The 12,371-nt window shown below is 41.8% G+C and overlaps 1 protein-coding gene across 1 annotated transcript; it reads left to right on the top strand.

Annotated features, from left to right (window-relative positions):
- Positions 1-10,093: 10,093 nt before the first annotated feature.
- Positions 10,094-12,359, top strand: LOC109242828 (glutathione S-transferase TCHQD). The gene is made up of 3 exons (XM_019409690.1): positions 10,094-10,295; positions 11,094-11,343; positions 11,527-12,359. Exons 2-3 carry the CDS (start codon positions 11,135-11,137, stop codon positions 12,122-12,124), a joined length of 807 nt encoding a protein of 268 aa, XP_019265235.1. The 5' UTR covers positions 10,094-10,295; positions 11,094-11,134; the 3' UTR covers positions 12,125-12,359.
- The last annotated feature ends 12 nt before the right edge of the window (positions 12,360-12,371 follow it).

Genomic DNA, 12,371 nt, shown 5'->3' with positions numbered 1-12,371 from the left:
GCAACAACCTATATGTTTCTATTTCTTGAGCTGCGTTGTTTTTCCAATATTTTGTTGAACTGGTAAAGATTGGTAAATTTTGGACGACACCGGTTTATTTTCGAGGCTGTGGTTATCATTTCCTGTTGGCTGTTTAATTCTGTACTATATTTCAATTATTCTGTCATTAATACTGCGTACAGGTTTTAGTGTAGGTGACCCGCCTTAGCCTCGTCACTACTTCGTCGAGGTTAGGCTCGGCACTTACGTGTACATAGGGTCGGTTGTACTGATACTACACTCTGCACACCGTGCAGATTTTGGAGTTGGTCCCAGCGGCGATTATTAGCGTGCTCCGATTGGACATTGTCGGAGACTTGTGGTACGGTTGTTCAGTGCCCGCAGCTCCTGGAGTCCCCATCCTCTTTTCTTTTTAGCTGTATAACTTCATTCAGACAGCTTGTACTTATTTCAGACTCTTATGTGTATTACTTTAGAAGCTCGTGCACTTGTGACACCAGGTTCAGGGAATTGTAATAGGCGTTTTGTTGTTTAACTTCTGCATTTACACTTAGAACATATCTGTTATTTCAGTTCGTTATCAATGTTATCACTTAAACTGTTAAAATAAGTAAATTTTTCTAACGTTGGCTTGCCTAGCAAGTGAAATGTTAGGCGTCATCACGATCATGACGGTGCGAATTCCGGGTCGTGACAAGTTGGTATCAGAGCACTAGGTTACATAGGTCTCACGAGTCACGAGCAAACTTAGTAGAGTTTGGAGGATCGGTATGGAGACATCTGTACTTATATTCTAGAGGCTATGGAGTTAGGAGCAGTTTCACTTCTATTCTTCTATGTCGTGTGACTTTTATTCTATCATTGCTGATTTAACTCTTCTATTCTGTTCTCCCACAGATGGCGAGAACACGCACCGCATCTTTAGCTGAGCAACAGCCAGAGCCCTCAGTGGCAGCTCCTACGAGGGGCAGAGGTTGAGGCCGAGGCCGTGCTAGAGGCCGATGCAGAGGCAGGGCTCAGCCTAGAGCTCGAGCAGCAGCACCAGTAACGGAGCCTCAGGTGGAGTTTGATGATGAGGTTCCAGCCCAGACTGTTCCTGCCGGACCAGCTCAGGTCCCGGAGGGGTTCATAGCCACCTAGTGCTTCAGGATGCTTTGGTCCGTCTAGTGGGACTTATGGAGAGTGTTGCTCAGACCGGCACATTTTCTGTGGCACCAGCCATCTCTCGGGCTGGGGGAGGAGTCCAGACTCCTGCTACTCACAATCCAGAGCAGATGGCTCCCCAATTTCAGACTTTAGCAGCTCAGCCAGTCGGGGTAGTTCCACCGGGTGTTGCAGCACAGTCCGGTGACGGATCAGCTATGTCTTCTGAGGCTTTATGGAGATTGGATAGGTTTACCAAGAGAGAGGGTGAGGAGGTTTATTGAGGGACTTGCCCAGCCTCTCAGATTGTAGATGGCTAAGGAGACTGGGAGTGAGATTCCTTTTTAGGCGGCTGCCAATATTGCTAGGCGAGTCGAGATGGTTCTAGCTCAGGGGTGTGGTCAGGGATCTGACAAGAGACCTCGTCATTCAGGTGGTTTTAGTGGTGCCTCGTCTGGAGGCAGGGGTACTTTTCGTAGGGGCCAGCCTCCAAGTCCATATCATTCAGCGCTTCAGATATCCCAAAGTGCTTCAGGGAGTCGTGGTCCTTATGTGCCTCATTCTGGGCAGCCAGCTTACAGTGCACCGCCAGCTCCTATTGGTGCACCTCCTATTCAGAGTTATTACCGTGGTCAGTCGGCCTGTTCGGGCCAGTCTCAGTTCCAGCAGCCACAATATCAGGATAGATGTTATGAGTGTAGTTGTTTGGGGCATATTAGGAGGACTTGTCCGAGATTATTAGGCTGTATGCCACAATAGAGTTCTCGTGCAATGGTTCCGGCACCGGTTGCATCATCGCCCGCTCAGTCAGCTAGAGGTAGGGGTCATGGAGCCAGAGGTAGAGGTCAGGCTGCTAGAGGTTGAGGTCAGGTTGTTAGAGGTGGAGGCCAGGCCGCTAGAGGTGGAGGCCAGCCAGCAGGAGGACGTCCTAGAGACATGGTTTAGAGTGGTGGGGCCCAGCCTCGATGTTATGCTATTCCAGCCAGGCCTGAGGCTGAGTCTTCTGACGCGGTTATCACAGGTACGGTTTCAGTTTGCAGTAGAGATGCCTCAGTTCTATTTGATCCGGCTTCTACATATTCATACGTGTCGTCCTATTTTGCTTCATATTTGGTTATGCCTCGTGATTCTTTGAGTGCTCTTGTATATGTGTCCACCCCTGTGGGAGATTCTATTATTGTAAATCGTGTCTATCGTTCGTGTGTGGTTACCATTGGGAGTCTTGAGACTCGTGTAGATCTCCTACTTCTCGATATGGTTGATTTTGATATCATATTGGGTATGGATTGGTTGTCACCTTATCATGCTATATTGGACTGTCACGTCAAGACAGTGACCTTAGCCTTGCCGGGTTGCCTCGATTAGAGTAGAGAGGGACTCCTGGTCATTCTACAAGCAGGATTATCTCTTGTATGAAGGCTCGACACATGGTCGAGAAGGGGTGTCTAGCTTATTTGGCTTATGTCCGTGATTCTAGTGCGAAGGTTCCTCCTATGGATTCTGTGCCCATTGTTCGTGAGTTTCTAGAGGTGTTTCCTGCAGACCTGTCGGGGTTTCCACCCGACAGAGATATTGACTTCTGTATTGATTTGGCTCCGGGCATTGAGCCCATTTCTATTCCGCCATACCGTATGGCCCCGCCAGAGTTGAAAAAATTGAAGGAGCAGTTGCAAGATTTGCTTGATAAGGGCTTTATTAGACCTAGTGTCTCGCCCTGGGGTGCGCCTGTGTTGTTTGTGAAGAAGAAGGATGGATTGATGAGGATGTGCATAGATTATTGGCAGTTGAACAAATTCACCATCAAGAACAAGTATCCATTGCTGAGGATCAGCGACTTACTTGATCAGCTTCGGGGTGCCAAAGTGTTTTCGAAGATCGATTGAGGTCTGGCTACCATCAGTCGAGGATTAAGGCATCTGATGTCCCTAAGATAGCTTTTTGGAATCTGTATGGGCATTATGAGTTTCTAGTGATGTCATTTGGGCTGACAAATTCCCCAGCAGCATTCATCAATTTGATGAACCTGGTGTTCAATCCCTATCTGGACGCCTTTGTGATTGTTTTTATTGATGATCTTGATCTACTCCCGCAGCCGAGAGGAGCATGAGCAGGATATTCGGATCGTACTTCAGACGTTGAGAGACAGCCAGTTGTATGCTAAGTTTTCAAAATGCGAGTTTTGGTTGGACTCAGTCACTTTCTTGGGGCACGTTGTATCAGCAGAAGGTATTCAGGTGGATCCTAAGAAGATTGAGGCCGTTTAGAATTGGCCTAGGGCTACCTCAGCCACAGAGATCCGTAGTGTCTTGGGATTGGCAGGTTATTATCGTCAGTTTGTGGAGGGCTTTTCATCTATAGTAGCCCTGTTGACCAGGTTGACCTAGAAGGGTGCCCCGTTCAGATGGTCAGATGAGTGTGAGGCGAGCTTTCAGAAGCTCAAGACAGTCTTGACTACGGCGCCGGTGTTGGTGTTGCCCACAAGTTCAGGGCCTTATACAGTATATTATGACGCATCTCGTATTGGACTTGGTGCAGTATTAACGCAGGGTGGCAAGGTTATTGCATATGCTTCACGGCAGCTGAAGGTTCACGAGAAGAATTATCCTGTTCCTGACTTGGAGCTGGCAGCCATTGTTCATGCGCTGAATATTTGGAGGCACTATCTATATGGCGTGTCGTGTGAGGTGTTCACGGATCATAGGAGCTTGCAGTATTTGTTCAAGCAAAAGGAGCTCAATTTGAGGCAAAGGAGGTGGTTGGAGCTATTGAAAGACTATGATATCACCATCTTGTATCATCCCGGGAAGGCCAATGTGATGGCCGATGCTTTGAGTAGGAAGTCAGCTAGTATGGGCAGTCTTGCGTACATTCTAGTCGGTGAGAGACCGCTTGCATTAGATGTTCAGGCATTACCCCATCATTTCATGAGGTTGCATATTTCTGAGCCCAGTCGTGTTTTAGCTTGTATAGTCGCTCGGTCTTCCTTGTTTGAGCGCATCAGGGAGCGGCAGTATGATGACCCTCATTTGCTTGTCCTTAGGGACACAATGCGGCACGGTGATGCCAAGAAGGTTACGGTTGGAGATGATGGAGTTTTGAGGATGCAGGGTCGTGTTTGTGTGCCTAATATGGATGGACTTCGTGAGTTTATTGTAGAGGAGGCCCACAGTTCCCGGTATTCTATTCATCCGAGCACCGCCAAGATATATAAGGATCTGCGGCAACATTATTGGTAGAGGAGGATGAAGAAAGATATAGTTGCATATGTGGCTCGGCGTCTAAATTGTCATCAAGTAAAGTATGAGCATCAGAGACCTGGTGGTTTGCTTTAGAAGATAGAGATTCATGAGTGGAAGTGGGAGCGCATCACTATGGATTTCGTTGTTGGACTCCCACGAACTTAGAGGAAGTTTGATGCAATTTGGGTCATTGTGGATAGACTGACCTAGTCAGCGCATTTCATTCATGTGGAAATTACCTATTCTTCAGAGCGGTTGGCAGAGAGTTATATCCGTGAGATCGTTCGTCTTCACGGTGTGTCCGCGTCTATCATTTCTGATCGAGGTACACAATTTACCTTACACTTTTGGAGAGCAGTACAACGTGAGATGGGCACGCAGGTTGAGTTGAGCACAACATTTCATCCTCATACGGACGGACAATCCGAGCGCACCATTCAGATATTGGAGGATATGCTCCGCGCTTGTGTTATTGACTTCGAAGGCTCTTGGGATCAGTTCTTGCCACTTGCATAGTTTGCCTACAACAACAGTTATCAGTCGACCATCCAGATGGCTCCCTATGAGGCTTTATATGGTAGACGGTGTCGATCGCGCGGTCGGATGGTATGAGCCAGAAGAGGCTCGGTTATTGGGTACAGATTTAGTACATGATTCCTTGGGTAAGGTTAAGATCATTCAGGATAGACTTCGCTCAGCTTAGTCCAGGCAGAAGAGTTAGGCCGACCGTAAGGTTCGTGATGTTGCATTCATCGTCGAAGAGCGAATGTTGCTCCGTTTGCCACCCATGAAGGGTGTTATGAGGTTTGGGAAGAAGGGCAAGTTGAGCCCTAGGTACATCGGGCCTTTTGAGATTCTTCAGAGAATGGGTGAGGTGGCTTACAAGCTCGTATTGCCACCCACTTTATCAGCAGTTCATCCGGTATTTCATGTGTCCATGCTCCGGAAGTACCACGAGATCCGCCTCATGTGCTAGATTTCAGCTCTGTCCAGTTGGACAAGGATTTTACTTATGAGGAGGAGCTGGTAGCTATTCTAGACCGGCAGGTTCATCACTTGAGGTCGAAGAGTTATCCTTCAGTTCGAGTGCAGTGGAGAGGTCAGCCTGTTGAGACAGCTACCTGGGAGTTCGAGTCCGATATGCAGAGTAGATATCCCCATATTTTTACCAGCTCAGGAACTTTTCTATGTCCGTTCGAGGACGAACGGTTGTTTTAGAGGTAGAGAATGTGATGACCCAAAAGGGTCATCTTATGTTTTAGAACTTGATTATGCGCGCTCTTAAGCCTTAAAAATCTAATTTTTACCCTCATCGATTTGCGTGCATAGTCAGGGCATGTTTTCAGAAAGCTTTTATGTTGAAAGTTGATGAAAATAATAATTTTTACCTTAAAAGTTAATTTTAGTTGACTTCGGTCAATGGTTAGAGTAGACGGACCCGGACCCGTGATTTGACGGTCCCGGTGGGTCCGTAATGAAGTATGGGACCTGGGCGTATGCTCGGAATCGAATTCTGAGGTCCCTAGCTCGAGATATGAATTTTTGATAAAAATTAAAAGGCTAAAAATCTAATGGTTTTAAGAATTTGGTTAATGTTTGATCTTGTTGGTATCGGGTCCGTATTTTGGTTCCGGAGCCCGGTACAGGTTCATTATGATATTTAAGATTTGTCTGTGAAATTTGGTGAGAAATAGAGTTGGTTTGATGTGATTCGGACGCCGGTTGTGAAAATAGAGGTATTAAAGCTTTCTTGAAAATTTCATTCAATTTGGTGTTCAATTCGTAGTTCTAGGTGTTATTTTGACGATTTGGTTGCGAGGAAGTTCGTATGATGTTTTAGGACTTGTGTGCATATTTGGTTTGGAGCCCCGAGGGCTCGGGTGAGTTTCGGATAGGCTTCGGGATGTTTTGAACTTGGGAAAAATCTAGTTTTGCTGCAATTAGTGTTTTTGGTTTTCTTCTTCGCGTTCGCGAAGCTACTTTCGCGAACGCGAAGTGTAAGCTGGGCTAGGGGTGGGTTTGTTCAATGCGAACGCGAGGCCATGGTCGCGAACGCGGAGCACTGGGGGGTCTGCTCTTCGCGAACGCGACCGGTATTATACGAACGCGTAGAGTAAATGGAGGTGGGCTGGGATCTGTAGGTTGTTCTACGCAAACGCGAGCCAAGGCTCGCGAACGCGATGGCCAGGGGGGACGAACCATCGCGAACTCGAACAACCTTTCACGAACGCATAAGCCTTCTGGGCCGCTACACTTCGCGAACGCGAAGAAGACCTGCCTAGTGATTTAAAAACAGAACTAAATAGGATTTGGCCATTCTTTCTAAAAATTAAAAACTAGAAGACCTAGAGACGATATTCAAAAGATAATTTCTTCCCCAAATTGTTGGTAAGTGATTCTAATCTACTTTCTTTCAATTACCCATTACACTTCATGAATTTTCAACCTAAAATCTAAAGTTTTCATGCTAGAAATTGGGGGTTTGGGTAGAATTAGGGATTTTTGTATAATTGGAATTTAGACGTTGAATTGAGGTCGAATTTCGAGACAAATTACATAATCGGGCTCGGGGTGAATGGGTAAATAGATTTTGGTCCGAACCTCGGGTTTTGACCAAGCGGGCCCGGGGCCGATTTTTGACTTTTTGGGGGAAAGTTTGGAAAATCTAAATTTATGCATTGTAGTTGATTTCTTTAGCAATATTTGATGTTATTGAATTTATTGTGGCTAGATACGAGTGCTTTGGAGGCGAATTCTAGGGGAAAGGCCCCGGTAGAGCTTTGAATTGACCGCGCAGTGAGGTAAGTATTGTGTCTAACCTTGACTTGAGGAGATTAGGAACCCTCAGACTTTGTGTTATGTGAATTCCATGCGAGCGACGTATATGCAAGGTGACGAGTGCTTATACGCTGCCGAATTATCTGTTCTCTCTGATTTACCATTTTTTCTTAATTATTTTCCTTCCTATCTTAATTGTTACATGCTCTAAATGCTTTCCATGCTTAACTGTTACGTGTTAATCAATATCTTCTTCTGTGAACCATGTTAGCTCTTTTCATAGTTCTCCTAATCCTGTTATTTGCTTAATTTGACTTGTTTGCACCTCCTAACTGTAAATTGCTGGTTTGGTCTCACTGTGTAGTATTATTTGAGTAGATTCTATATTGAAAAAGGTCTTCTTTTGTTCTTGGTTTAGTTTGGTATTTATTTATCGTAAAGGCCTTGGGATCTAGATTTTTGATTTGATTGTGTACATTGAGTGTTTGGTACTGATATGGTGGGATCGGACTGCACGCCGCAGCACGTGTAATAAGGGAGGATTGTTTTGGTGGAATAAGGGTGAATATGTTTATACGGTGGGATCGGGTTGCACGCCGCAACGGGTGGAATAAGGGTGGATTGGTATGGTGAAATAAAGGTGAAATTAAGATATTGATATTGATATATGGTGGGAACGGGTTGCGCGCTGCAATAACTATATATTATTTATTGTTGTTGATATTGTTATGATGGAATAAGGGAGGACTATGTGTTGTCTGGTGGGATCGGGTTGCGTGCCGCAACAACCTATATGTTTCTATTTCTTGAGCTACGTTGTTTTTCCAATATTTTGTTGAACCGGTAAAGATTGGTAAATTGTGGACGACACTGGTTTATTTTTGAGGCTGTGGTTATCATTTCTTATTAGCTGTTTAATTCTGTACTACATTTCAATTATTCTGTCATTATTATATATTGCGTACAGGTTTTAGTATAGGTGACCCGCCTTAGCCTCGTCAGTACTTCGTTGAGGTTAGGCTCGGCATTTACCAGTACATGGGTCGGTTGTACTGATACTACACTCTTCACACTGTGCAGATTTTGGAGTTGGTACATTGTCGGAGACTTGAGGTACAGCTGTTCAGCGCCCGTAGCTCCTGGAGTCCCCATCCTCTTTTCTTTTTAGCTGTATAACTTCATTCAGACAGCTTGTACTTATTTCAGACTCTTATGTGTATTACTTTAGAAGCTCGTGCACTTGTGACACCAGGTTTAGGAAATTGTAATAGACGTTTAGTTGTTTAACTTCCACATTTATACTTAGAACATATCTGTTATTTCAGTTTGTTATCAATGTTATCGCTTAAACTGTTAAAAGAAGTAAATTGTTCTAACGTTGGCTTGCCTGGCAAGTGAAATGTTAGGCGCCATCACGATTCCGACGGTGGGAATTTCGGATTGCGACAATATAATACCCTCCCAGACCCTTTATTTGTGGGATATGCTGATTTTTTTTTGTCGTTTTTGTATATTTTAAACTCATAATTTTAAAAGTGCAATAGATTCAATGATAAAATCATAACAAGTTAACTCATCAAGTTGAAATTCTGATTCGACCTCTATAAGTGTAAGGTGTTGTTGAGCGAATATTTAAGAGCTGGTGATTTAATTGAATAGTATTTTTGTCCACACTCGATTCATTAAATAAAAAGGGAAACACTTTCTTACTGCTGTCAAAACGAGAGATAATATTTAAATGTAGTTCTAGTTCAGACCGTAAATTTGAATCTAAAAGAGAGTTGCTCAAGTGGTGAGGTTACAGTTTTGAATCACCTAATAAGCAAAGTGGTGCTCTTGGTGAAGAGTAAAAAAAATTAAAAAATATTTAAATGACAATGACTTTAAATAATTTACTAAATATATTTCAAATAGGAGTGCTCAAAGCGGCTTCTTAGTGTCATTTAAAGTATAACAAATATAAACATCCACCAGAATTTTGTGCTCCTCTTTCTTAATGGTTGGAAAATAATTTTAAAGCTCAGTGAAAAATATTGTTCAAGGGGTTGTAAATCCATTCAAAAGACGGAGCTGCGAAGGGGTATTATTTCCTAATTATTAAAGGCTAAGAGGATAAAGTGATTTACTCTAAATTTTTAACAGCTAGTAAGTAGTAAAGCAATTGTCATTAAGAGTTACACCAAGAGTTATGACCACTAAAAATGAAGTCATATGCCCAAGGCAATGAATTTTCAATATTAAAATCTTTTTTGCTCCTTCAGACAAGACAAGTTATACGAGAACTTTGTGTATAAAATTTGACAAATCTTCTTGTTTGACTCTATAGAAATTAGTTATACTTACGTAGATCTGATTCACATGTGAACTCTTTGGGTTAAGTTTTGTTCAAAACCTGTAAAGGAAGAATTTGCCAAATCCGACAAGTAGTAGTTTCCTCACATATCACACCCTTCTGCGTGGCTGACGGATAAAGCAAGTCTCTATTTTTATACAACAAATATTTATACAAACAATTAAAAAGTGAGAGGGGTAAAGGATTGCATATTTAAAGCTAGAACTTTTGATAGTATCTATTTTACTCTCTCTCTTTTCACACCTTTTTCACTAAAACTGATAAAATCATACTTGAAAAAATTACTCCCTCCGTTTCAATTTATGTAAACTCGTTTGACTGGACACGAAGTATAAGAAAAAATAATTTTTTTTTTGAATTTGTTATCCTAAACAAGTCAAAAAGTGGGTCAATATTTGTATGATTATAAAAGCTTCTATTAAGGATAAAATTAAAAGTTTAAACTAAATTATTTTCAAATTTAAAAATGAATTATCTTTTTTGGAACATATAGAAAAGAAAATAGGTTGGGGAATCGAACCAGTACTAATTAAATAAACAAGAACATAAAAAACCAAGAAAAAAAAAGTAACTCGAAAAACTGCTTTTCTTAGTTGTCAAATTCTTTCACAGAACCTTTTTCCATACACTCTCTCTCCACAGAAAGGCATAAACCCCTTTTATGCTTTCTTCATAGAGTTTGTCCTCTTTTTCTTTGTGACCCCAATTCTCTAAAATCGACTGAGGTTTTTTTCCAAATTTTGAGTCTTGAATTTTCTACTGGATCCCATAAGGTTTCTTTGGTATGTTCTGTTTCTGTTTCTTTTTGCTACTTTTTGTTTTAATCCTTCAAAAGTTCTTCTTTTTATGGTGATTCAATTGGTTAAGTTTACTAATTTATTGGTTTATGTTGTGATTCCTCTATTAGTTTCTGGAAATTGTGGGTTCTGATAATTGAATTCTGATTTTTATTCAAGCTGATTGTTTAGTGATACTGATTTGAACTTTTTTATTACACAATAGTTGTGGGTTCATTCTCACTGTCCCTTTCCCTCTTCCCTTCCTCTTTCCCTATGTACTAGAAATTAAAAAAAATTAAAATTGAAATAGTGATTTTTAATTATAATAGCTTAGTGTATCCATCTTTGTGGCATCAGTTTTGCTTATAGGTAGAAATTAGAGAGTTATCTTAAAGTTGTAGATTGAGAATGTGACAATAAATTATGAAGTTTAGATATCCTGTTTTGCTGTGAGTTAATTGCAGAATGCCTTGTCATTAGTTATCAGATCAAATAAACAAGTAAGCGTATTCGTAGGAAATTTCAGAATTAGTCAACATGAGTTATGTGGTTTGCAGACATACTTTATGATCTCAGTTGTCTTCCCATTTTCTTCATAGGAATTGTCAAAGTCAGTTTTCTCTGTGTCGCTTGATATGTTATCTATGTACCTGTGGTTGCATCTGCCTATTGAACTCACATGTATTAACTTGGCTTAGACAGAATTACTAACTTCTGCTAGGAGATTATTTTTGTTGTCTTTCAGTTTTAGAGAAAGTTAAGACATTGAGGTTGTTTAACAGATGATTTTGTTGTAATCAGGTGCAGGTGTAACATTCTTGGCGTTCTATGTTTACGAGACCATGCAGTTATATCATCATCCTTTGTCCTTGGACAGTCAGAAGGTGAGACTTACTTTGGAAGAGAAAGGCATTGATTACACGTCGCATCATGTGAACCCTTTAACGGGCAAGAACATGGACGCATTTTTCTTCACTATGAATCCAAGTGCAAAAATTCCTGTGTTCCAGAATGGTTCTCACATCATATATGATACAGTTGAGATCATTCAGTAAGTCTTCTCTTCACCTTGCTACACTTTTCTCCTAGTAATACAAAATTCTAAGCATGAACAGTTAAAATGGACTTGTGCTTCCTATTGTCATTAAACATATGTAGTTTGTATTTTCTTATTTTCCGATTCTTTTACTGAGATTTGTAGTGGAAGAGTATTAAACTGTTTCATCATGCACAGGTATATTGAAAGAATTGCAGAAAAAGTGTCTTCTGGTGGAAACAATCTGAACCTCAGCAGCAGAGAAGTTGTTGAATGGATGCATAAAATACAAGAATGGGACTCAATGTACTTTACCCTTTTCCATGTCCCTGAGAAGTATCGGTTATACGTTTCGAAATTCCTGAGACGTGTAATAATTGCCCGAATGGCTGAGTCTCCTGACTTGGCAAGTGCTTACCACTGTAAGTTAAGAGAGGCATATGATACGGACGACAAGTTGAAGAATGCTGACGTTTTGAGACGAAGTGAGGATCATCTAGTAAGGCTTCTTGATGAGGTAGAAGTTAAACTTGGTGAAACATCATATCTAGCCGGGGAAGAGTTCAGTCTGGCTGATGTAGTGCTCATTCCTGTTCTGGCTAGATTAGAACTCTTGAATTTGGAAGACGAGTACATAAACAGTCGTCCAAACACTGCAGATTATTGGATGTTGGTTAAGCAGAGACCTAGTTATAAGAAGGTGATTGGCAGATACTTTGATGGATGGAGAAGACGGAAAACATTGCTGAAAACATGGTGTTTCATCCGTATCAGAAGTATGCTGCGAAAATATTGAGAGCTCAATGTGCAGGTCAGAGGGGAAAATCACTTGAATAGTGCAGCTAAACTCTTTTCTTGTTGTCCAGTTTACTATCGGGTTTGGGGGGGGGGGGGGGGGGTGGATAGTGTAACGGCAATAATTGTTAAGATGATCTAACATTTTGCGTTGTTTCTATTTGCACTTTGTTGTAGCGGAGAAAAGAAAGTTCTTTGCAATTGTTAATAGATATGAGAAGTCAAAAGTTTGCTCATTGTTGAGATTA

This window comes from Nicotiana attenuata, unplaced genomic scaffold, assembly GCF_001879085.1.
Source record: "Nicotiana attenuata strain UT unplaced genomic scaffold, NIATTr2, whole genome shotgun sequence".
In the NCBI taxonomy this organism is placed as follows: Eukaryota; Viridiplantae; Streptophyta; class Magnoliopsida; order Solanales; family Solanaceae; genus Nicotiana; species Nicotiana attenuata.
This window is presented reverse-complemented; position numbering and strand designations above follow the sequence as displayed.